The sequence below is a fragment of the Mesocricetus auratus genome, unplaced genomic scaffold (assembly GCF_017639785.1).
Source record: "Mesocricetus auratus isolate SY011 unplaced genomic scaffold, BCM_Maur_2.0 Super-Scaffold_100013, whole genome shotgun sequence".
Classification (NCBI taxonomy): Eukaryota; Metazoa; Chordata; class Mammalia; order Rodentia; family Cricetidae; genus Mesocricetus; species Mesocricetus auratus.
In genome coordinates, this window is record NW_024429196.1 from 74,175,895 (window position 1) to 74,202,444 (window position 26,550).

General features: G+C 50.8%; 1 protein-coding gene across 5 annotated transcripts in view; it reads left to right on the forward strand.

Moving 5' to 3' along the window:
- The first annotated feature begins 844 nt into the window (after positions 1-844).
- Hrh2 (histamine receptor H2) overlaps positions 845-26,550 on the forward strand; it is a 43,423-nt gene continuing 17,717 nt past the window's right edge. The window contains exons 1-2 of one of the 5 annotated variants that reach the window (XM_005078333.4): positions 845-981; positions 24,471-25,992. In XM_005078333.4, coding sequence (XP_005078390.2) covers positions 24,920-25,992 — 1,073 coding nt within the window. In that variant the 5' untranslated portion in view covers positions 845-981; positions 24,471-24,919. Of the gene's footprint in view, positions 987-23,195; positions 23,358-24,470; positions 25,997-26,550 lie in introns of those variants that run through there. The other 4 variants (XM_021232016.2, XM_040755992.1, XR_005880964.1 and 1 more) reach the window with 4 other exon arrangements.

A 26,550-nucleotide genomic window follows, 5' to 3' on the forward strand; every position in this document is an offset into this window, starting at 1 on the left:
GGACCCCTGAAGGTCCCAGAGGAGAAAGTGGGCTTATAAATGGAGACGCTTGCCCAGTGCTTCCCATGGGACCTCAGTAGAGGTAACGTGGGCAGGCAGGAGGACCACCGGGCTGTGCCAGACACTGGGGCAGCAGCCTAGCAGAGGGAGGCAGGTGGCCCCCGGGTATCTGGAGGATCTGTTGTGTGAGGGAGACGTCTGCAGAAGTCAGGCAAAGGGAAGACAGGTTGAGGTCGATATATATTACTGCCAGGCACTCCACCTTAGGCTGAGATGGGGCTTCCTATGTGGACAGGCTTTATTTGCCCTTCCCCCAAGGCCCCGCCCCCTCCCTATTCTTTCCAGCAGAACCCTGGTCTGGCTGGACTCTACCCATTCTTCGTTCTCAGACCTCTGCCTTTCCAGGTCTCACCATCCTCCAGGATTTTCTTTCCAAACTGGTTTTTCTGTCACACTTTGCAAGCTTGGAGGGGTCAGCTCCTGGGAACTCGGGTGAAGGATTGGGCTGGTTTCTGGCTTAAGAGTTCTCAAGGCAGAGTGGGACGGAGCTGGGCACACAGGTGGGCAGGGTCTCAGGCCAGGGAGGTGCCCGGTAAGGGCGGGAGGAAGCCGTTGTGTGTGTCGGGAGGGGGGACAGGATAGATGACCCTGTGAGAAGAAGGAAAGAAGCAAGGGAGAAAGTGTCCAGAGGAGGAAAAGGTGGGGGGAGGGAAGAAGGAGGGAGAGAGGGAGAGGGAAGAGAGAACAAGAGACGGAGGGAAGGAGGAGGGAGAGAGGAGGAAAAGGAGGGGAGAGGAAGGGATGAATGTGGGAGAAAATGCTGAGGAAAGGAGCGGCTGTCAGAATAAGGAGGAGCGAGCTGGGGGCGGGGACGAGGAAGTGGGTGTTAGGCGCACGCCACCGGCTCCATCCTTGCCCCAGCCAGTGCAGGCGCGCGGACCTAGGCGACCCGGTGCTGGCAGCGCACAGCAGCAGCACCAGGTAAGGTAAGGTGGCTGCCGCCTCCCGGGAGACATCTCCTCGGAATGGGGACGCGGGTGGGTGGCGCGATGACCAGGCTGCGGCGTGGCCTCTTTAGCTGCCTGCTTCGGAATCCTCTGGGTGCATTGTGACCCCGTGCCCAGTTCGACCTCAGGTTGCAAACAGCAAGCACCTGACCTTGAGCTGGCGTATCTACCTCGGTTTCCTCCCTATAACCCTCAAGGGTCTTACCCTACACCAAGGGGCATTAAGAACTAGGTTTGCAGCCCCATCCCGCCGAGGGAGGAATGTCGGGCAGCCTCACACGCCCCCTACCCGCAAGGGTGGATTTGAAAGTCTACCTGCACCTAAAGGGTGGCTTTGTCCCTCGGTCTGGATGGTGGCGGTTTGGTTGCGTTGCTCCCCTGATGCATGTGTGGGAGCTTGGGGAGACGTTCTGATCACTGTGCACCAGTGAAGAGCCTGGAGCCGACAGGAAAGGAGGCTCTCTAGTTCCTCAAGAACAGGTCGCCCTGCCTTCATCCTCCTGGGCTGCTGGCCCATAATGAGGATCCCCCTGCACTAGACTGGGAAGGACTCCTCCATCCAGAACATCTGGTAGCTGTTGTCTGGTATGGGAAGTGGCCTTGACTCTGGCTTTGGCTTCTTGAGCAACCCAGTGTGACCTTGAGCCTGGAATCCTCAGTTTCCCCATCTGTCACTCATTCTGACTACAGGGTGATGCTGCTGGTACTATGCTGGCCCTGACCATAAAATATGACCATGAGATGCGTGGCGCAGGACCCGGCATCCAGCATGTACCCCCCATCAGCTACGGTTCTCTGCTTGCTCTGTGTGTAGTGGAAGAGTAACTACACACTTATTGGAGGTGACTGATGACTGTTGGTGAGAGTCGGGTACCCTTACCAAGCATCATCGCCTCTAAGGGTCAGGAAGGAAGGAAGGTCACTTCTAAGTGTCCACAGAAAGCTGATACCAGGCTGACTGGCCTTATTTCCATGCTGTAGCGCCCTGTCCCAGTCAACCTCCCCCCATTTCGTCTCAGCCCAGACGGCTGCCCTGGTTCAGAAACACGCATGTCCCCTCTGTCCTGGACTAATAGCAAACTGCATTGGCTCAGATCTATATTAGCCAACTGACATGAAATGAAGGATACATCAGAATTGGAAGGGTAAGACAGAAGACAAAAATCTGGTGACAGAATCAATCTGGCAAACACTCCTTTTAGAAACTCTGTCTCCAGAAGATCCGGACACTCTCCCAGCTGTCATGTCCATGGGGAAAGCAAGCCCAGCTGTGGTCCCACCAACACCCCCAAAGAAGTAAAAGCAGGGTTAATCCACATTCTGAAGGATTTAGCTCATCCTTGGAGGAAAAAAGAAATCCCTGATAATAGGGGGTAAGGGTCTTGGCAGGCCAGAAAGGTTCTTTGCCAAAAATGGTTTTAAGCAAGAGTATATCCACATGGAATGATGGGGATGAGAAAAAGATTCTATCAATCCCCAAGATAATCATACAAAATCAGAGTGTCTAAATGTCCCACAGCAGGGACTGACATGTCTTTACTAATGATAGAGCGTTTTGAATGGATGGGAACAGCCTTATCCCTGGCAGATACAGATATGGCATGGCCCCAGATTTGTGACAAAAACTTAGGGAAATGGGGAGAGGAATCAAAAGAAGGCGAACAGTGTTTTCCCAGGGAGGCAGAATTGGAGGTAAGGTTGTTCCTTGGGCTCTCCTGAGTCTATGCAGGGAGCACATCCTTCAGTAATCAGGCCTCTGTGGCTTCCAGGGCTGTGGCCATACTGAAAAGAGAGAGGGAGAGAATGAAGATGTTTCCGGTGTGGTCCTGCGGATAGGCACCCCACCTCCGAGGCTTGCAGATCCCCTGTAGCAGGTGTCCTTAGAAGCAGAGTTCGCCAGATTGAGTTTGTCACCATCTTTTGTTTCCTGTCTTCTATCTGACTCCAGTTCTCTATGCCCTTTATCTCATCGTGAGTCGGGTAATGCAGATCTGAGAGTTCACTCCCCTGCTCACAAATAGGTCCAAAGTCCTTAGACTGGCACGCATGTTTCTTTGCTCCGTCCTTATAGGTATGCTCCCCAGGGACCCCTGGAGATGGAAACTATGGAATCTACCTACCTACCTTGCCTTTTCTCACCAGTCCCTATACAAAGCTAGTATGAGTATTTTTGTCAGTGACAGAACACATGCACACCTGTGTGGAGACTTGTCAATGCCACAGGAGGAGAAGGAACCATAATTACTAACATCAATAGCACCTGACACTCGGTGTGCTCTCCAACACCAGAGTGGCCATCCCATAGCCCTGTGAGAAGCGATGTCCTAGCCCACATAGGTTATAAAATGACTCCCGAGTGACCACACAAATGATAAGCTCTGTGCTGGATTCCAGGGACCCAACATAAGGCACCTTCTCTACAGGGAACGCACAGAGAGAATGGAAACAGTATCCCTGGAGTCTGTTCTGGAGAACTTAAGAAGCTGGAGACCTCAGGGAGGGATACTCAAATGATTCTACAAGAGTCACCAGAAAGGAAAGTGGTGCTTGACTAAGAGGTCCATTTTTGCACTCCAGGGGGACCTTTTCAACAACTGCAAGTTTCTGAATGTCACCGTGTCAGGAGGGATAGCGTCTAATTGTAGAGACCAGGGACACTGCTGAGTAGTAATCCACAGTGTACTTGCAGTCCTTCAGCACAGAGTGACCTTGACCCAAATGTGGACCATGCTGGGGTTCACACACCCTGGGGTGGAAGAGATCACTTCTAAATAAGGATCATCACGTGCAAGATGTCCGCAGATGCAGGTAGACACTTAGAGTCCTTGTGTGCTGGCCCCTCCCATCCGGTGTCGGCTCCCATGCTTCCGCTCCATGCCTCCAGAAACCAGGCTGGTCTTTTTTGTAAGCTATAGACTCTTACACTATAAAAATCCACCCATTTTAAACTGCACAAGTCAAGGGTTTTGAAATCACGTACTCTAAACCTGACACACACCCGTCGTGTAGATTAATAGTGTCGGTATGTCCACAGTTATCACATTTTAGAAATGTTCATCATCACTGAAAGAAACATGTACACCTTAGGAGTCACTGTCCCCTCCCCTCTTCACCTACTCCCCACCCAGACCCAGCCACACTAATCTGCTTGCTATCTCTATAGACCTTTCTGGTCTGGGCATCTCAGATAAATGCTCTCAAAACATGTGACCTTTGTGACCGGCTTCTACCTTGTGAAAGGGCCCGTGTCCATCCTGTGGGCACGTGTATCAGTCGTGCATGCCTTTTTAGAGCTGACTAATGTTCCCTTGTGTGGCCGCCCCCTTCTATTCACCGGCTGATGGGAAGTTGGGCTGCTTCTACTTTAGGGCTGTTTCGATCCGTGTTTCTGTGAGCACTCGGGTACAGGCCTTTTGGAAAGACACATACTCTTTCGTGGGGAGCAGAAGTATGGGTCGGTTTGGGATTTGAGTTCCCCTGAGTTCGTTTGTGCCTGCTGTTCAGTATTTGTCGAAACATTCAGGTAAATCTTCCCACTTCACTCTCTTGCTTAGACCTCACTGCAAACTCCACAGATAGCTGTTTACCAGGAAGCCCATGATCTTGGCTGTGTCTCTCCTCTCTCTGCTGGCCCCAAAACAAGCTCACTCCTCCAATCTTTGTCCCTTATCCACATCCCTCTACTCATGTTGCCCCAGGGGTAGCCCCATAGAGGCCCTCCCTGGCATCTCCACCTCCAGGCTAGCCCAGACTCCCTAGCACATCTCAAACTTTCCTTTGCTCATTTCCTACCTGATAAAATCTCAACGAACCGCTTCAGGTGTGAGCACCCATTTCCTCCCTCTCTGTGATCCTGTGCAAGTAGATTTTCCTCTCTGGGCCTCAGGTGGCCAATCTGAAGAAACCACAGAGGCCTATGATTGCCTGACCTCAGAGGGGTTTTCCAACTCAACCCTTCATTGACAGAGTAGTGAGGTGGTGGCATGGGCCTGCCCACAAAGAGAGAAGGCTGGTTAGGCCCATGTTAGTCATAGATTGGGAGCAAGCAGAATGGAGAATTGCTTCCAGACTCGTGGGAGCATTCTCCTGGAGTATATGGGAGCTTTGGCCTGGTTTCCAGCCTCAAAAGCCAGCAGGGGTGACCATAAATACTTCTAGCTCCAGAACAAACCGAATGCCATGGTCACTTACTGCCAACTCTGAAACTTCCCATTTCTTCTGATAGAATGGCCTCCAAACAGCCAACCCCTCCCTGAGCATCAGGGCTATCCATTATTTCATTGAGGCATTCAGGAAACACTCTCCATGACTGCCATGTGTTCAACCCTGAGCAGTTCACAGAAGACAGAGATGGGTGAATGTGGCACCTCCCAAGGATGCCCGTTTAGCAGGGAGGACAGAGACGATGATGCCAGGGGACAGTGACGAAGATGCCTTCAGCCACCTGCAGCACCCACACTTCAGAGAAAGTCACCTCCAGAGATTTCCAAAACTGCCTTGCGGGTGAAGGGAGTGCAAAGAGTGGCTGGGTATTCCAGGCAGAGACAGAGAAGGTCCAGAGGCTCAGGCTGCAGAGTTTCCAGGCATTCTTAGGGCAGCTAGAACAGCTAGGCTCCATCTGATGTCCACAGGGGGTGACTAGAAGTCCGCAGGACATAGATCGCTCACTGCTGAGTAGGATGTGGGAGCCACGTGGGAGTCTAGGCTCCCACAGAAGAAATCAGCTTTGCATTTTCCAAAACACCATATTTCTGCAGGCAGTGTAGAGGAAGGCGGCCTGGAGGAGGGCACAGACCTGGTACCCACTAGGATGCTCTGGCCCTCGACCACTGATGAGGGCCAGATGCCACAGACAGAGAGGGGAATGGATTCAGAAGCTGCTGGAGAGGTCAAATCACCATGGGAGGCATGGGTAAGAGGAAAGGAAGGAATGTGGGCTGAGAGCAGCAGGAGGAGGAAGAGGCCAGGCCCCTGCGGTCTCTGTTGCCACAGAACACAAAATCCCAGATTTTTAGATGGGGGATGAAGGAAGCCGGAGCGGGTAGTTCAGACCCAGGCATCTGGATGGCAAAGACACAGGAATGAGGATGCAGAGAGCAAAAGATGATGGAGGCCTTCTGGGAATCTGAAGGACAGAGAGTGTGGTGGGGAGGAAACTGGGGCCTCATCACAGCCAAGAACAGGAGGCCTAGCTGCAGAGCTACTACGGGATGTTTCCAGAAGCAAAAAATACTCACTACCCAGGAGAAAGCCTGTGGCTACATCAGGCATCTCTCGCCTCGGCTCCCACGCCCAGAGAGGAGCATATGCTATCTTGCTACTCTAGTAGAGGAGGGTGTCAGTCTCCCGAAACTACTGCCGTGGAATCTGGTCCCAAGCTGAAGCGAAACTCTCAAGCAATAATGACCTCTGAAGAGGCGTTTAGAAAAGGGAGGTGTCAGCCAGGGAGCCTTCCAGACTCGGCAGGACACAGGAGGACGTGCAGAGATCACGTGTCCAGGGGACTTTCACACAGCCCACAAGATGTTTGTTTTTTTAGAGTGAGCCAAATGTTTCATGTTTACTAGCAGATATTAATTATGCATAACAATGGGTTTTACCGTGACTTTTCCATGCATGTGCATGCTGTGTTTCAATTGTATTCACACACCCATGACCCTCTCTCTGGCCCCTTTCCCACTCTCGATAATCCCCTTCCTCTCTCCGCCTGGGCCGCCTTCTGCTTTCACATTTGTGGTGGTGCGTATGCGCGTGCGTGCGTGCGTGTGTGCGTGTGTGTGTGTGTGTGTGTGTGTGTGTGTGTGTGTGTGTGCCCCAAACACATGCCCCAGTGGTTTTCACTGGGGTTGTTTATAGGCACATGGGTAAGGGTTTGTTTATGTGGGAAGCTTGCCAGTGGTTACACCACCGAAGAAACTGTTTCTTCCTACCAAGTAACACTAACTGCACGCAGGTTCTGGGAGATGTGGAGCCCTGTGTGCGCCCTCCATGACAGACCGCCAATGGGCTCAGTCTTGTACCCGTCTTGTATCTACTGTGGTTTCAAGCGTGCAATGGCCACACCCTGCCTGGCACAGTGCTCCCCACCTCGCCACCCTTCCCACCCCTTCCTTGGGCTCTTTCGTTCTTTCTGCCCTTTCTTCCAAGAGGTACCCTGAGCTTTGGGGTGGTATATACGTCTCCTTTTCGGTTGGGCATTTATCAGTTGTTTAGTTTCAGTGTTTCAACATTACGAGTCCCTGTAGTCACTGTCAGCCGCTGCAGAAAGAAACTTTTCCGACCGAAGCCGATAGCAGTGCTCGTCTATGGTCTGAACACAGCAGCGCAGAGGCATTTGGATGGGCACATCATGTCCGTTCAGCAAGATAAAGCAACCGCTTCTTCACTGGGGCCTAGGCCTTCCCCAGGCACAGACTTTTGATGGGTTTCTAGCAATAGAAGTGAATTGCCTCCTGTAGAGTAGGCATCTAATCTAATCAAAAGTCTGTTAGTTACCTCCATAGAGGTCTTGCCTGTACGGCACCAGGGAGCTCGTCCTGCCTGCCTGGTTATATTGTTGTACGCGGGGTCCACAAAGGATGCTGATGACAACTCCTCCCCTGTGGCCAACATAGCACCTTCCAACACTGAGGGCTAACACAGCGGGGAGGAAGCTTCCAGACTAATTCCAGCTTGATTTCTCTGTTTCCTGCAATCGAGGCATGTGTGAGGCAACATTTTAAAGGAGAATTCACTGGAAATTAAGGCATCTTGTTTTAAAGCCAAAAGATTTGAAATCACATCCAGCATTATAGCTTCTTTTGTAATGAGGTGGCTCTGGGCCCAGAGTGACCATAGCTGTTTAGGGGCCACCCCTCTGGACATGGTACTACCTGCCCCCAGCACACACAGTGGATGTTAAGGTACACGGCCCACACACAGCCTATGTGGACTCTTTGGACAAAAGAATTAGAACTGATCCTGGGCAGGACTAATGAGGTTTTTCATGCACCTCAGAACATCATGTCATTTTTCTGCTGTTTATTTTTAAGACAGGCTACCTAATCCAGAATGGCCTCAAATTTGTAATTCTCCTGCCCAAGGCCTCTAAATACTGGGATTATGGGTGTATACCACAATCCCTGAATTGACAGGTGACTAAAAATCTCAAGACTTGTTTACTTCTTGAATTTCTCATGAATATTTTCAGGCTGTGGATGATCACAGGGGAGGGGAAAACAGGACAGATAAAAGAATTCACTGTATATTATTTAAATTTTATTAGATTCATATTATATCTGTACTCATATTTTTACCCAAAGAGAAACATGTATATGCTATCCTATATTGCATGTTTTGTTTTTTATTTGCTAGCATTAACTCTCAATGGAGAAAGAAGATAACAATTGGTATCAACAACCACCCTTCCCCCAAAACAGTTATTACACTCTAATCTTTCCAGGCATTAGTTTGGTGTTCTCCCCTGCTTCACATTGACAGGATAGATGTTCATAGAATCATTACATACCATTTGAATCCTGATGAGTTTTTGAAATCTGATTACGAGGATTTCCCCCTTATTCATAGTTTCCAGTATGTGACAGTTGTGGGCACAGCGTTTCTGATGCAGCATGATTGACTCAACTATTCTTCAAGTCCAGAGCATCAACAGTCACTTTCAACATTTAAGCCATTGTCAAGAGTACAGAGCACTCTAGGGCTGAGTGGGCGTGTCCAGAAAGGCAGATGTTGGGGCGGAAGCATGCTTTCTGGCCCTCTGAGGTAGTAGACCAGGGGTGGGAGGGATAAGAGAGCTGCTAATGAGAGGACAGGATGAGATCGCAGGGGAGAAACAACAAAATGCAGGTGGGAAGCTGAAGGAAGGCTGGCACCCATCTGGGCCAGGGACTGAACTTGTGTGTCAGCAACCCACAGCACTGACGCACCAGTGCAAGCTCAGAGACACCGGGGTTTGAGATGAAGTTGCCCACTGACCCCTTACAAGTCAAATGATGTGGTGTTCTGAATAAATATGACCCCCATAGGCTCTTATATTTGAATGCTTAGTCATCAGGGAATGGCACTATTTGATAAGGACTAGGAGGTGTGGTCTTGCTGGAGTGGGTGTGGCCTTCTTGGAGGAGGTGGGTTTGGGAGTTTCAAAAGCCCAAGCCAGGCCCAGTGGTTGTTCTCTCTTCCTGCTGCCTGCAGATCCAAATGTAGAATGCTCAGCTGCTTCTCCAGCACCATGTCTGCCTCCATGCTGCCATGCTCTGTGCCATGCTCCCCACTGTGCTCCCCACCATGATAATGAACTAAGCCCCTAGAGCTGTAAGCGAGCCCCAGTTAAATGTTTTCTCTTGTCAGAGTTGCCTTGGGTACGATGTCTCTTCACAGCAACAGAACACCGACTAGGACAGATGGCATTGCACAGGGACAACTTCTATCCTTCCTGGTGACAGGGGTGAGGTAGGGAGACCTGAGCCTTTGCAGTCAGAGAGAAGGTGCAGGCCCAGTGGAGTCTTGCTCTCAACCCTTAACCAAGAACCCCCTAACATCTTCTGAGTTTAGGATTATCTCATCCCCTCTCAGGAGGGAAAATGGAAACAAAGCCACTGACTCCAATTTGCCCACACCTGGTCTACCCAGCTCCTGCCCCTGCCCAAGAAGCCCAAAGAGCATGCTCCTGGCCCAGACACCTGACGTCTTGGGCACGCCCAGTGCTGTGAGTGGAGCCCTCAGACACTGATGGAAAGCCACTGCCTGCATCGTCTGGGGCTCCCTGAGAATGAGATAGAGTGGGAAGAAGACTCCAGCCCAGCCAGTTAAAGCTTTGAGGCTGCTGAAGCAGAGTACACAGGCAATGTGTCAGGGATGGGATAGGAAGGAGCCAACAAGTACTGTCTGCATCAGAGAGGGGCCGGGGAAGTAGAGGAGATAAGACTTCTCCAGTGAGGGAAACCGAGGCTGGACCCCCACCCCCAGGCTGTCTGTGTAGACCTCTCCAGAGAGGCTGTGTCATGTCTGCATTCTCATTCCACACGTGAAAGACACACTGTGGCAGAGAGGCAGAGAGTGCCTGCCACCCCCCCCCTCAGATGCTGGCGTTCACGGGCGTACACTTCACCAACATCTGCCATCCAAGTCATGAGCCTTGTTTGCTCATTTGAGCATTTTAAAATAAAACTAACCAAGGGCCAGTGTGGAGAGGCTCAAATGTAGGGCTCTTGCCAAGCATCCCTGCGCTTAGATTCCATCCCCGGCACCGCTGTGGTCAGAACAATTTCCTACAAATGAATTCAGGCTCCATTTCTATTTATTGAGCATGTTACCTTTCCATTGTTACAGCAGATAGAATTACAGAAGGAATTTAATTCCTTGTTGTAATAACCAATCTACCTCCATGTCTTCCTGATCGACTCCCCTGCTTCAGGGCCACAGCTGTGTTCAAACAAGACCCACGTGTCCCTAACAGGACCCTCTTACCATTTCCATAAAGCATCAGAACTCCATCAGGGATTCGGTCTCTGCTGCTCTTGGCCTGAGCCACAGAACCTTGAAGATGTCGTGGTCATCTAATTGGGTAGAGACTTTCTAAGCAGCCTCATTTTCACAAATTAAGGGGAGTGCTACCTCAAGATGGCAAGCTCCAGGCTCTCAGAGACCAGGCAGCTGACGTCCATGGTAGATCTGCTCCAAGTGATCCCCCGTATGAGGACAGACCCAAACCTGACCAGTGGGGATGTGGTCCTGGAATGTTTTCCAAAGGCCCCAGCCATCCTTCATCTCTGATGACTGGGAATGAAGTTAGTACTTCTGACCTAGAGAACACCCAGGAGAGCCCGGCCTCCTGCAGACATGTGCAGGGTGTTTCTCTCATCTTCCAGCTGAGCAGACATCATCCAGCGTGATGCCTATCTTCGTAAGTGAGGCTACCTCATGAGATTTCTGTTCAAGAAGTGTGTGGTTTTCCTCCTTGTAAACAAGAAGGAGGAGGACGAGAAGGAGGAGGAGGAGGAGGAGGAGGAGAAGAAGAAGAAGAAGAAGAAGAAGAAGAAGAAGAAGAAGAAGAAGAAGAAGAAGAAGAAGAAGAAGAAGAAGAGAGAAGAGGAAGAGGAAGAGGAAGAGGAAGAGGAAGAAGAAGAAGAAGAAGAAGAAGAAGAAGAAGAAGAAGAAGAAGAAGAAGAAGAAGAAGAAGAAGAAGAAGAAGAAGAAGAAGAAGAAGAAGTTAGGAAGCCAAGCCACCGCAAGTCAGAAACTAACTCTAACTGGAAATCTAGATTTTCTATTATATCTCCTAATTTTAAAAAGTGAGCATTTTAGGACCAGGTGGTGGTGGCACACACCTTTAATCCCAGCACTCAGAAGGCAGAGGCAGATCTCTATGAGTTCAAGACCAACCTGATCTGCAGAGTGAGTTCCAAGACAGGCTCTAAAGCTGCAGAGAAACCCTGTCTTGGGGGGAAGAAAAAGGTGGGCATTTAAAAAAAGATTATAAGATTGTTTAAGGCCAATAACCCTCTTCAGTAGACTAAAATATCTTACTGACTTACATTTTCACACAAACGTGAGTAAACTGAGGGGAATGCATGTCACTGAAGAGGGTGGGGCGATAGCCCCCCCCCCCCCCGTGTCTGGAGGTAACCAAGGAAGGGCAGTCTCTCCGTCCGCGTGGAATACTGGACAGAGATTCCTGCACACACAGTGACCTCTGAGAACTTGGAATCATTATCAGAAGATCCGCCAAGGGCTTATCGGGGTTGAGAGCCCTGTGTGGGTTTGGTCTCCTCAGGAGAGTGGAATCTTACAAGCCTACCTTGGCCTGATGTCTCAGGAAACTTTTCCCCACATACTATGCATTTAGAACCTGACTATACCTTGCCTCCAAGATGGAATTCTAGCTCTGCAGTGGTCTGCCCCCTCCCACTTGACCTCACCCCTCTCCCTCACTATTATCGCCACCGTTAGGGGGCTGTCACCAAAGTGACCCATCCAGCATGGGCGCCCGCCCGTTCCTCTCTGCTCTCTCCCCTTCCCTGCCAACCCAAGCACGGGCCCATCCAGCCTGCCCTGGCCCCCTTCCCAGCCCACAGGCTGTTTTAGATGGATTTGTTTTAGTCGCGCTCTGCCTCTCTCCATCTGGTGACCTTGGCTGCCTTCACTGCCACACAAGGTGGGACTTCAAAGAAGCTTCTGTGAGAGAGAACCAGACAGTAACCATGAGGCATGCCATCTGTGAGGGAGCCTCCATGTTCCTTACACAGCCCCGACTTCTTTCTTCCTCTCAGTCATGTGTTGTGGCACACTACTTAGAGATGGAAACAGCCTCAGTGAGGTCAACGGTTTTCCCAGCAACACAATGGAGACGTTTCTAAGCCGGTATCTGACACAGGCCAGTCTGCTGCCCTCCCACTACATGGCGTTGGTTCTCTGGGGAGGGTGAGATAATTCCCCTGGTACAGAGCAGGCAGCCCTGGGGGCTCACCCAAGATAGAGTCAGGTCGTCAATGACATATGAACAAACATATGCCCAGATGTCTTGTGAACTCTCCTTTGACCATGAAGAAAACACGGGTCACATGGCTGTCATCCCCCATCTCCACAGTCACCCTCTGGACCAGCCTCTGAGGCGTCAACAACATTGCCTATGCTTTGTATGTCCTGGTGACCTACATGTGTGAGAGTGATCCTATCCATGTATATAATGATCAGACAATTCCTTTTGCAAAAAAAAAATCAGCCACTCAAGGGGGAAATGTTAGCTTAAAAACTAGGCGTGGTGTTTTGTAAATCTGGCAAAGATCACGATGGGGCGGAGGAGTGAATGAGGCTTTGGAAACGGAGAGGGAGACAGTTTGAACTATAAGGAGCTGAATTCCAGGACATAACCAGCTGTGTGGCCTCCACCAAGGTGCCTGGGTTCTCTGTGTCACATTGCAGAATGGGGTGACACCGGTGTCCCTGTCCACAGTTCTCCCACAGGCCTCTAGATGAGGTAACGAGTGTGAGGGGCTGGGGGAAAGGATCGCCCGTGATAACCAGCGGGGTAAACGTTCTTGGCAAGGGCCAACAGTTTGCCTCTGACACCTCTACAGTGACCCAGCCGACTACAAGGCTTTTTCCCGTACGACTGATTTGTACCCTGCTGGAAGGGCAAAACCTTCAAAGAACGAGCGTGGGGCAGAGAACAGAGCAGAAGACACCAGGTCCCTGGGTAGATGGCAGCAGAGGTGACGGTGGGAGTGACGGGGATGGCGGTGATTGCTGAGAAGGTGAAGGTGGTGGCGGGTGAGAGTGATGCTTCCATTTGGAGGACCTGAAGGCTGTGAGGAACGGAGATGTAAAACACAGACCTCTGTAGAGCCGCCTGTAAAGGAGGACTTCCAAGGACCAAAAAAAACAAAAGTTTACAAGTGCACATACATGCTCACACACATGCATGCTCACACACATGCATGCCCACACACATACATGCTCACACACATGCATGCTCACACACATGCATGCTCACAAAGTTCCAGATCACAACTACAAGAGAGAAAAACACAAACTACAGGTGATGCCTTATAACCAGACAACCACGAACATAGCATCAGCCATCTGGTCACATCTACATCGTCCTTTCTATAGAATGTGCAAGAATTGCAATTCCCGCCCCCCCCCCCCCAGTATGGTTTTCAAGAGAAAGTGTGCAGGGCCCTGGACGTGTCTCTAAATGGCTTATTGAAAAAAAAAAAGTTGTGTAAGAAAGCTCTCCATCAGTGGAAGTGTGTAAGGAAACCAAGATGGCTGTCTCTTGGGGTGTTGTAAAAAGTCCTTCGTGAATACTAGGGGATAGCTGTGTTTGGATTCTACCCTGATGTCTCCTTATTTTGTTATTTGGAAGACACATGATTGCTTGTTTGCTTCCTTGATCTTCTTTCCCTTCCTTCCTTCCCTCCTTCCTTCCTTCCTTCCTTCTCTCCTTCCTTCCTTCCTTCCTTCTCTCCTTCTCTTCATTCATATAGAGTAGGAAGAAACTCAAGATGCTCTAATCCTGTCTACTCATTTTTATGCCAAGGAAACTGAGGGTATGAAACTTGTTGGCTATAACCCAGCACATCAGAGTCACACCAGGACTTAGCCTGGGAATCTAAATTAGTAGCAGTTACCCTCCTCACCCCAGCTCTTGCACTGGAGCCTTTGTCCCCAGGATGACAGGGATTTGGGCTTCTCTGTCATGGCAGGGAGACCTCAGCTTGACTTCCTTGTGAACCCAGGCAGAAGTTCACCTGAGCTCCCGTCTAGACCCCGTGGATGCACTCCCTCGCCAGGCCTTCCCCGCACCTGCACAACCCATGCTCAGGGTACACTTTGACCAAGAAACTTCAGTTCCTAATCTAGAAAACAGATATGGGCAGTAGCTCTGGGAGCTGCAGCGGAGATTAAATGAGAGTGTGTGTAAAAGGAGCTAGCATGTTACCTGACACTTCAAAGTGCCTGCTAACTGGGGCATTGCTATGTGATGATGGCCATTCAAATCGTATTTGGCCACTCCAGCTAGTGCCTATCGGGGAGCAAGATAAAAGGGCTCTTAGATCCTACACTAGCCAGAGCTCACACTCCAGCAGGGAGTGGCAATAGTAGGGGAATAAACCAGGCAGGTGTAGGCAGAAGGCTGAGAGGTAGGGGAGTCAAGAATTCAAGGTCATTCTCCCTTACACAGTGAGTTCAAGGTTAGCTTGGCCCTGAGATTGTGTCTCGGAAAAATTAAGTAATGCAAAAACGTGCCATGCAAAAGGCTAGGTGTGGCGTTTGTGACAGTGGTGGAGAGTCGGGTGGGCCCCTCCTCAGAACTGATCCATGTGCTGGGGTAACGAATCTGTAGCTGCAGAGTAACACAGAGTTGGGGGCAGCAGTAAGGAAGGCGACAGAGAGAGGAGAGTAGACGGATATGGGTTCGGAGGCAGGACACACGAGGCTGCCAGGCTGAGGGTGGGGAATCAAGGGAACCCCAAAGCATGTCACTGAGAAGCTAGTTCTCTGAACAATGAGGCGTTTGAAGACTGGGCAAGAGCAGAATAGAAAAAAGACTCCGAGAACCACTTCCTGATTTCCGAGTGGCCATACACAGAGCAAGGAAGTCGATAGACAGAAACTAGGCCAGCAATCACCAGAGGCCAGAGGGGGGAACCAACGAGGTTAGGGTCTCCTTACAGGCTGCTGTGTTTTGGGAGCCGGTCGAGGGGACAGTTGTACAATCTGACAAAGGTACCAAAAGCAGCTGGGATATGCTCTGAAACAGTGACTAGTTCCAATTTCACTTCCGGTGGGGGGGGAGGGAGAGCAGAAATAATAGCTTTCTCAGATGAACAAAAACCTAACGGGCCTTGTCCCCAGGTGTGGCTTGGCCACCTCCATGCACTACTGTCAGATGCCAAGAGGATGTCACTGAAAAGGAGACGTGACCGCTGAGCTGCCCAGATTCTGGATGCACGTGGGAAGGCCGTGTGTGGATGCTCACAGTCTCGGACCTAAAGTTTGCTCATAGCTGTGTGGCTTTAGACAAGTGACTTGCCCTCTCTGAGCCTCAGTGTCACTAACCATCAGGTGGCAATAACATTCATGCCTGCTGAAGACGGGTTAGCACCTGTATGTGCCTGGCCTGTGGTAGGTGACAGGTACATGGGAATGGCCACTGTCTAGGCTTCGAATCCAAGTCACCTTCTCTCAATCATCCATCCATCCATCCATCCATCCATCCATCATGTTAGAGAGGCCTCTGTGACCCCACCACCCTGCTCTGGGCTGGTGGGAACCTGGCTGAGAGGCAGCAAGGCTCTTTCTACCTGGGCCAAGAGCAGCAGCTAGAGACCTTTGTCTCAAATCCCAGGAGACATTCAGATACGCTCACCTTTGAGCCTGTTTGTGTGGGGGGTGGGGCACAATGTTTGGAACAAGGTGATGTGAGGACAAGCGAAAGCCTGTGCTCATCTTAGGCTCCTATGGCCAGAAGAAACTAAAGAGGGGACAAAAGCCCTTGCGAGGCAAGGCCTTCCCACTAAGCAAAAGAGCCCACCAGATGTCTTCCTTCAATGAAGGCTATGGCCACCCACTGCCTATGAGGAAGCAGCTGCCGATCTCACTACCCAAAAAATGAAAGACTCCCATGGCCGTGATTTTCAGGAAGAAGCCTGAGCTGAAAACACAGGCAGTCAGGCCAAGCGGCCTTTGTCTGCTGAAAAGCTAAATTCAGAGTGGCTAAGAATGGGGCTGTGGAGGCAGACAGATCTGGGCTCAAATCCTGACTCTCCCTCTTCCCGGTTTTGAGACTCTGGGAAAATGCCGCAACTCCTAAACTCTGCTTTCTGCCTTTGTCAGGTGGGGAAAACAAAAATCTTTCACCTGACAAAATTGCAAAGATTAAATATAACAGTGCTTAGCCCAGGCCAGCCATGAGGTAAACACTCTGGTCTAAGCTAGTTCCCCAGGGGACCAGCCTTGCTGACTGCTCAGGGGGGGAAACCAGCCTCACTGCTCAGGGAGACCTGGCGCTCTGTGTCTGGTACCCGCTCCCCGGACGATCTTGAACTTGTTCAGTGAACGTCACTGGCACCCTGCTGCCTTCAGAACTAAGTCTAACCATCTGAGCGCTCGGTCCTCAGCCGCATTTTCCTCCTGACAATCAGCTAGCAAGACTGACAGGGGCTGGGTCTTACAAGCAAGGCAAGGAGCGTCATTTCTGCTCTATGGAAAGAGGAACCTTTGTGGGACATGACACAATCATACGCATGACTCTGTGGCTGTGAACCTCATGGACGGAAGGAGAGTGGCTTAGGAGCTGGGAGGCAGTGGACTTCTTACTATTCCTAACCTAGGGCCCTTTCCAACTCTGCCTCCAGCCCCCGCTTAAGGTGACCTGATCACCTGCTTCTGTTCTGGCATGGTGTCCCTTCTGCCTGCCATACCCCACCCTTTCCCTTTTCCTCATGACAAATCATGTGTCTATTGGGTTTTGACCAGATGACATGCAGGATGAGAAGTCTGAGAAGGTTCTCAGAAAAGGGTCATGAAAAGGGAGTCTTCCACCCTCATGTGGCTACCCACCCCCTCCCTGGAGGCATGGGGACCCTGCTCTGTGACCTGCAGGCTCCCCCATTGTCTAGGTGATTGACAGCTCCCTCACAGTCTCTCGTTTGCCTTTTTCCCCCTTTGGTTTTTCTGAGACAGGATTTCTCTGTGTAACAGTCCTGGCTGTCCCAGAGCTCTCTTTATAGACCAGGCTGGCCTTGAACTCACAGAGCTCCACCTGCCTCTGCCTCCTGAGTGCTGGGATCAAACGTGTGTGCCACCATGCCTGGCTTCTTATGTGCACTTTGATGTTCTTTCTGGATTCTGCTAACACACGCAGTGTTGGGGAAACCCCAACACCCACCTAAAGAAGGACAGCAGCTGGCTCAGTAGTGGAGGGGCGGGGTTGTTAATGTGGCTCTCACTGGTAATCCCAGCCACTAAGCAACTGTAGCTACAGGATAGCTTGAGCCTTCAATTCAGAGATACCATGGGCAGTACAGGGAGAGTCTCATCTCAAAATAAACAAGTAAATAATTAATAACTATGATGGTGATGATGGGTGTTTCTAGACCCAAGAAAATGCTGCCTTTCTCAAAGTGTGTGTTCTGCACGCGTGCATGAGAAACACACACACGTGCATTTACTCATACCCTCATACACGCACTCTCATACACAGACACTCGCACCAATTTACATACACACTCAACACACACACACTCTCACATACACATTCTCATTCTGATGCACACTCTCACACATACACTCTCACACATACACACACTCTCACACATATATACACACTCTGATACACACACTAACATATATGCTCACACACATTCTCACAATCCCACTCAGGGCTGCCCCTGCTCCAGGGCCAGTTCCTCTGTATCTCCTTAGCCCTCTCAGCCCTTAATGCCCATCTCTGTTGCCTGTGTTGAGTTCCTGAAGAGCCGGGACCTGCCATGTCATTTCCATTTGTGTCCCTGCCCCTTGCCTCTGTCTTCTGCATATGAAGCTAAGTCCCAAGTCCGAGTTCATGGCAGACCTCCATGTCAGCATTTCCCAACAGCCCCAAGAGGGCAGAGAGCACTCCTGAGAAGGCCTGGCATGATTTCAGCCATGACCCTCTGAGCCCCAAGTCACCTTGCCAGTCACCATATGAGGTGGCTGCTGTGGGAGGTTCCGTTCTTCCGTAACAAATGAAAACCACGGTGCTTGAATAGCTACCTGCTTGGGCGTCTATTCCAGGATACTTCTTAGGAGTTGGCTCTGGGGTGCTTCTAGCCCTCCCCACCCCAGGTACACGGGACGCTGCCCTCTGGAGACCCAGTGACATCAGTGTCTGATCACCTACAGTGACGGCTAGGGACATTCATCAGTGCCTGCTCATGCAGACTTGCTGGGTGGCAGGGAAACAAGGCCCAGGAGTCCTCTAGGAAGAAGCATCCTTACTCACTGTCCCTGTCCCCTGCTAGAAGCTTCCCGTGCATCCTAGGTTAAAGGACGCCATCTCCCACCCCAAGCTCTCTGGGGGAGGGGCGCGTCCGCTCTCCACGTGGGGTCTGCTTGCTCTCCATTTGCGATGTTATGTTTCCATCTCCCTTGGCTCTCTCCACCTCTCTGAAGAGAAGTTGCTACAACTGCAGTTAAACAAGCAAATTTACTACGGCTTCTACAATTCACCCCTTCCCCATAGCCTGGACTCCACGTCTGCGGGGCTTGCTGCTCTGCCCCAAGACCCCAGGACAGGGTCTGCACCTCAGGAGTTCTCAGGAAATGTTCGGAGCATGTGCGGCTGCTGGGCCCTAACACATTTGGCAGGTGGGGGCTCTAAGGGTTTCGGCTCCTTTAAGCTCATCATCTTCATAGCCACCAAGTGGAGAAGGAAATACTGTCATTCTGGGACACCTTTGTCACGCTAAAGAGGCCAGGTCTGAATTAGAACTCACATCCGTCAGTGTCAGGGTCCTTCCTGTCACTTCTGCATGCCTCTGCTTCCCACAGCGCTTTCCTAGAATGAGGAGCAGACCGCTTACACCTCAGGAAGGACGCCCAGTGAACGCCATGTTCCTTTCCTCCCGTAAGTTGGTGTGGAAACAAGCACCACTGAGCCTTAACTGACCCCGTCCCCCAATCTCTGACTGCCTGTGCGCCAAGTCTGGCTTCCCACATGGCCATGCTGGTGGTGAAAGCACGTGTTTCACAGAAGGAAAAACTCTGCTTGCCACAGAGGCAAAGCACTGAGGCAGCTTCATCCAGTGGAACTGGTCCAGCCTGCCCCCCAGCCCATCTGCATTCCTAGTCATTGTCCCCTCCGGCGTCTCTCCTGGGTTGGTAGCAGTGAGGTGGGTGTCGGAGCATCAGACCAACCTAGATTTCCCCCACACCCTTCAAGTCTCCAGACATAATGAAATGGTGCTCCAGACATCACCCCAATTCCATTTTTGAGGAGACAGTTCAGACAGTGAGTTCCACCAGACCTCCCAAGGAGGGAAGTTCTCACGAGGCCCTGAAAACTCAGAACTCTGAACAGAAAGCACTAACCAGAGGCAGGTAAGTAAATGAGGGGTTTGGACGACGGAAAGAAACTACCTCCAGGGGCCAGGAGGTGACAGGAGGTCAGGTCTTGGAAGGAAAGTAAGAACACACTGGACGAGAAAGGGCCGGAGGGCCCACCGGGCAGTGAGAACGGCACATTCAGAGGCGCAGGGTCAGAATGGCCCCGGCACTTTCCAGAAGCATGAAAACGTGGACCCTGCCACAGCTGCACTCCTCAGAGTGCTGGGAGGAGCTGACAAGAGCCTGGCAAAGGCAGGTCGTGGGAACTGACCAGAGAAGACCTCCCCACACACAGGCCAGCGTGGCTGAGTGGCTGTAACAGATACCCAAGAGATACTCGGAGGTCCCAGCCCATGGTTGCTTCTGGGCGCTGCCTCCGGAGGCCACCTGGGATGAGAGGCACACAGTGAGTTTGCTAACAAGATGACAGTGGCTGGGGACCGGGGAGGTAAAGTCGGAAGCTTCCCTCTGTGCCTGTGTGTTGGGGGCGTGGCTCTGCATGAGTGAATTCGGGAAGCACCTCTTTCACATGTGTTAAGGCAGTTATGAGGAGTCACTGAAAGGAAATATATAAACACACAACTGAGATATCTGTGGGCAACCTGCGAGATGACAAAGGAAATGTCTGAGTGAACAGCACATCTTTCTCACACACAGAGAGAGGTAGAATCAGACTGCTTGAACTCGTATCAAAGATAAACAAGATGTCATGCCTATTGTTTTTTCAATGTTGCACAGCTGCTTGGGAATATTCAACAACAACAACAAAAAAATAAACGTATTCTCACCTGTCCATCCAGACACAGTCATCGGGCCCATGAGCCCCAAAGATGAGCATTAAGGTGGGAAACAACATGTAACCACTGTACACACTTCTCCCTTTAGATGAGCAATGGGAACAGACAGATGGGTAGGTGGGTGGATGGATGGATGGATGGATGGATGGATGGATGGATGGATGGATGGATGGAGAGATCTCATTGGCAAGGCCAGTTGAAATCTAATCAAAGAATGAGCACTAAGGGAAAGTCAAAGGAACTTGAACTGTGTATGTTAACCAGCTTCCCACACTATGACAAAATGCCTGAGATACACAGGGAAATAAGGTTTACTGGGGCTCGTAACTCCAGAGGTTTATGCCCATAGTCTCTTCACCCCATGACTTTGGGCTTGTGACAGCATAGCACATTATGGCGGGAAGCGCATGACGGAAAGCTTCACCTCATGGCAGCCAAGAAGCAAAAACGCAAACAGGAAGGGGTCAAGGCCCCCATAACACCTTCGAGCCTTCATCAGCTTATCCTAATTACCTGACTTCCTCCCTACAGGCCCCACCTTCTAAAACTTCCGCCACCTCTAGGTCTAGGCTGGCGGCCGAGACTTTGACGTGTGGGCCTTTGGAGCACTGGACTTGAATCCAGGCTCTGCCAGTTATCAGAGGAGTGATATCACTCTGTTCTTTGCCCACACACTCCTCAAAGCTAAATGGAGACAATCTCTCTCATTCCTAGAGCTGTTCGTAGGATTCGATGGTGTTTTATCTGCTATGAGCAACATCACACAGGCCAGGCCTGTTGCCCAGGGAAGATCCACTGTGGTTTATGGATCTATCCACCCTCTTCGTTGTGGAAACTCAGGTTGTCCCCATATTTTTGCCACTCACAAGCCTGCCGACACGGATATCATTGACCATGCATCTGCGGTTATGTGGCCTCAGGCTGGGTAACAAGCAAAAGAATTGGTTAAGTCTTAAGTGCTCTGAAGGGACACTTGTTATAAATTGGAAATTTTTAAAGAAATAAAAAGAAAGGAGGTTATAGAGTGAAGTGTATGTGTGTGAGCTGCATCCTGCCTATATGCACATATGAAGGCCAGGGGAACTGGGGAAGACCCCCCCAAACCAAATGTCACAGCAGTTACGTCCTGGGTGTGCGGGCTAGGCTGTGTGGCAGCTGAGAGCGTTGCTCCTGGATGCTTCCAGGATGCTGGCTTACTGCAGTGAGCACTAAGCACATGGGCAGTTTGAAGGTTTAGGAGAGCGTCTCTCACATCAGCAGCTGGGATGACAAGGAGGATTCTGTGGGCAAAGAACCTACTGGAAGCTAACCCACGAGTAGATGATGTGGTCCTTTAGGATGGGCCATTCATTCTGCTCGCAGGGCATGGGGTGGGGTGGGATTAACCCAGCACAAACTCCCCTGCCTTTAGAGTGCTCACTGGAAACTCCGGGAAGCCTCTCACTGAACAGGAAGACAGTGAAGTGGATCCTGGGAAGACTCACAAAGAAAGAATCATCCCCGGTACCCAAAACACTGCAGCACTCCCAAAGTCCCCAGAGAAGTGATCGTTGAAGAAAACAGGAGGGAGAGAAGGAAAGAGGGAGGGAGAGAGGAAGGGAGGAAGAGGATTTCTAATTATATTGAGAGCTGTCTCACTCAGATTTGAAGACTCTCACAAACATTAACTTGAATACCAGCCCAATGCCAAAATGCCTACAGTCAGCTGTCAAGGAAATGAAGAGGAAATTATTATCAGAAATAGGGAGGCTAAAAAAATGTCTATCCTTATTGCTACCCCTCCAAAGTTAATTAAGTGTGGTGGTAAGACCTGCACTGTCTGAGCTCTCCATGTAATGAAAAACTCCCCCAGAAATAATCCCCAGAGGCTCAGCTCCCAGGGTTGAGAGGTTGAGGCAGCCGGAGCAGCAGCTGGGCCTGGAACCCTGATCCCTGCCCCAGCACAGTCATCACACTCAGATGTTGCATCTGTATTCAGATTGCACAGCAGCTCCTGGCAAGAGCATCAGAGAGACCAGATTTATGTCCCTCGGCAATGCAGCGCTTGCTTCTAAGAAGGTTCTGCTGTCATTTAGATTTCACAGCCTCAGACCTCAAGAGAGCCCGCTGGCTTCCCTCAGAAAAATCAGGAGGGGCTTGTGTTAAAGGGACCATGAAACAAGAACCACCCTGGAGACACAGGCTGCCATCACTGGAAGGGACTTGTGGAGGTGATCTGGTACCTGGACATTGTGCATACAGTTATTGATTGAGTGGTATTTGTAGGAGGGAAGGGAGAAGAAAAGGAAGGAAGAAAGGGGGAGGGATGGAGGAGAAGGGAGAGGGGATTGGAGGGGGGGGAAATCACTGAAACGCCTGAGGAGGTGATAGAGTGGTAGAAAAACCACTCACTTCCAGCCACACCATAGACTTTTACAGAGCCTTTAGGATGGAGTGATCTGTGCACCAGCTGACCTGGAAGTGTAAGTGTGTTTAACACAAAGCAGTCAGACCTGGGCATGGGTGTTGAGCACTGAGCAAGGATGGAGTTGACAGATTATGGAGACAGCAGATCACACTAAGTCTAAGCCTCTGCCTGGTTTTGCACAGAAGACAAGGACGCTTTGGAATCATTGGATGAAAGCAATACGAAACTCGCAGTTCCTTGTAGCTGGAGGTTTCTCTCCCGCCCACCAGTTCCCGAACAGACACTCAGAGGCCTAATGTTAATTACAATTGTTTGACCAGTGGCTCTGGCATATTACTGACTAGCTCTCACAATTAAATTAACCCATTTTTTACTAATCTGCGTGTGTCAACACGTGGCCGTGGCTTACCAGTGATGGTCTGGCATCTTGTCCTTTCAGTGACTACATGGCGTGTCCCTGACTCCTCCTCCTCCTTTCTCTCCACATCTCTGGATTTCCTGCCTGTCCCTATTCTGCCTGGTCATTGGCCAAATCAACTTCTTTATTAACCAATGGTAAGGACACTGTCCTCTCACATCTTGACTAGCGTATCAGGTACTAGATTCAGATTCTTCGGGATAGGACAGCTATGGGAGTAATCTCTGTGATTTGCCTTTTAACCTGTGATCTGGACATTTAGTGTGTGTTTCTTACTTGATGTTGTCCTTGTTGTCGTTACATTTTTGTTTATGTTAGTACCCCTTCTTTCTCCTGGACAATACTTGATAATCATTCTTATTGTATATAGTTTTGTATTAGGTTTAGAACCTTCTTGTTTAGACAAAAAGGGGAAGTGTAATGGGTATTCGCTCTGCCCATGACCTTGGGCTATCTGGCCTGATGGAGGTGGTGCCTCTTGTCTGCCTACAAGACGCTCTTATAAGGAAGGTGGGAGGGGGGTCGTTCACTCTCTTGGGTGGTGAAGACCAGGTCAGGTAATGTGAAGCAGTGTGTGATCGGTCTCCTGCTTTCTAAGGACTCTGGGACTGGACTTACCATATTCTGTATTTGTGAGTGTATTTTCTCCCATTTATATCTTAACAAATCCTTGGTGCCCCTTAAACAGACGCCTGTGGATTTCTCATTACAGTTCCTTGTCCGTCACAAAGCTTGACTGGAGCACAGCCCATGCACTTTTGCACATGGTCCTACGTGGCTGCTTTTATGCTACAGCGACAGAGTTGTCAGTTCAGCAGACACCCTGCAGACTGCAAAGAAAGGGAAACAGGCTGCCTGGTTCTTTCTCTGAAAAAGTTTCCAGTCCCCAGTTTAGAGTGCTCCCCACACTTAATAATGCATTCCTTTATCCGCCCAGGCAATCCATCACTAATCAGCAGATAGCAAATGCTAGCAGCTGGGAGCAAATGAAAGCAGTGCTATCCTAGACCCCACCCCCACCCTTCCATTTATTATCCTCATGGTATTCTAAACTTTACATCATGGTACCCTTTGCCATCCCATCGCGTGCCCTGACCATCCTGGTCTTCCCCAAGGAAGGACACCTAGAAGAGTCCCCATGCCTCCTAGTTTCTCACCAGGTGATAGAAGTCTAGAAAGACTTACCTTGGAACAGGCCATGCTGTTGGTCTAATTATGAAGTGCTGAACACTCAATCTTTGCATTTTCAGCTCCTGTGACTCCAGAGAGCGCAGCTAATAGTCCTTGACCTTATACCATGGATGGAAGCAGGCACTAGCCATGGAGAAGGACATGACAGCCTACGTGTATGATCCCTTGCACAAACCCAACCCACCTCAAGACACAGCCACCAGTGCCTCGATCTCCATGAGGAACCTAGAAAGTAGACGCACACTACAGACCAGGAAGGAACGTGACTTGGAAGACCAGCTGAGGACTGCGGTCTGAGCTGTGAAAGCTCTAGTCTTACTGTATTCTCACATGTCCTGCACTTCACAAGGAACAGCTTGATCTATTACTACAACAGCATTAGGCCAGTCATCAGACCTTCCCCAACCCCCCTTTGGCTTGGTGGGAGAGAGCCTGAAGCCCGGTGGTTGGAGCTGGAAGAGAAGCGGCCAAGGCCAAGGGTTGAGTGTAGAAGCTACAGGGCCCCAGAATGGAGCCCAACGGCACGATTCATTCTTGCTGCTTAGGCTCTACTGTACTGAAGGTCACCATCAGTTTGATCCTCACCACCCTCATCCTCATCACCGTTGCTGGCAACGTGGTCGTCTGCCTGGCTGTCAGCTTGAACCGTCGGCTCCGCAGTCTGACCAATTGCTTTATTGTGTCTTTGGCAGCGACCGACCTACTCCTTGGCCTCCTGGTGCTGCCCTTCTCTGCCATTTACCAGCTCTCCTTCAGGTGGAGCTTTGGCCAGGTCTTCTGCAACATCTACACCAGCCTGGATGTGATGCTCTGCACAGCCTCCATCCTCAACCTCTTCATGATCAGCTTGGACCGCTACTGCGCAGTCACAGACCCATTGAGGTACCCTGTGCTGGTCACCCCGGTTCGAGTGGCCATTTCCTTGGTCTTTATTTGGGTCATTTCCATCACCCTGTCTTTCCTGTCTATTCACCTGGGGTGGAACAGCAGAAACGAGACCAGAGGGGACAACGACACCTTCAAGTGCAAAGTGCAGGTTAATGAGGTCTACGGGCTGGTGGACGGGCTGGTCACCTTCTACCTGCCTCTTCTCATCATGTGTGTCACCTACTACCGAATCTTTAAGATCGCCAGGGAGCAGGCCAAGAGGATCAACCACATCAGCTCCTGGAAGGCAGCCACCATCCGAGAGCACAAAGCCACCGTGACGCTGGCTGCGGTCATGGGGGCCTTCATCGTCTGCTGGTTTCCCTACTTTACTGCGTTCGTCTATCGTGGGCTGAGAGGGGACGACGCCATCAACGAGGCGGTTGAAGGCATTGTCCTATGGCTAGGCTATGCCAACTCAGCCCTGAACCCTATCCTGTACGCCGCCCTCAACAGAGACTTCCGCATGGCTTACCAACAGCTCTTCCGCTGTAAGCTTGCCAGCCACAACTCCCACAGGACGTCCCTGAGGCTGAACAATTCTCTGCTGTCCAGGGGCCAAAGCCGAGAAGGCAGGTGGCAGGAGGAGAAGCCCCTGAAGCTCCAAGTGTGGAGTGGGACAGAAACCACACGCCCCCAAGGGACCCCAGACAGGTAAGCATTTGTATGGGTTGGGGGTGCCGGAGACTCCCCCACCCCTGTGTGTGGGTGGTGCTGAGATCATTGCATGAGCATTTTATAGAAATCATCTGTCATCCGCCAATGGCTCTCTTGGGTAGAATATTTGCCTTTGTTTTTAAAAGGCCATACTAACGGTAACAGATCTTACTTACCAGGGGCCACTGAGCTGGGACCTGGACAAAGTGCTGCTCATCCCAGAACTCAGAGGCCCTTCTTTCTAACTAAATGGCCTTTCCCCTATGGTGGCCTAAGTGTAAGGACCAGCTCTGCCACTTAGGAGTTATGAGTGACAAGTTATACCCTCAGAGGGACGCTCAAAAGCCACCTGTAAATCAGCTCTTCCTTGCGGGGTGTTCAAGTTAGTATGGAAGGAAAACGGCAGAGGGCGGAAGCTGGGCCTCAGTGGAAACAAACGTGTGGGCCTTGTGTGTGGAGCCTGGGGAAAGACAGACGGGGGAAGGGGGAGCTTAGGGCAAGCCCAGATCTGCTAACCTGGGCCTTGGATGGAAGGTTGCCATGGCGCCTTTGATG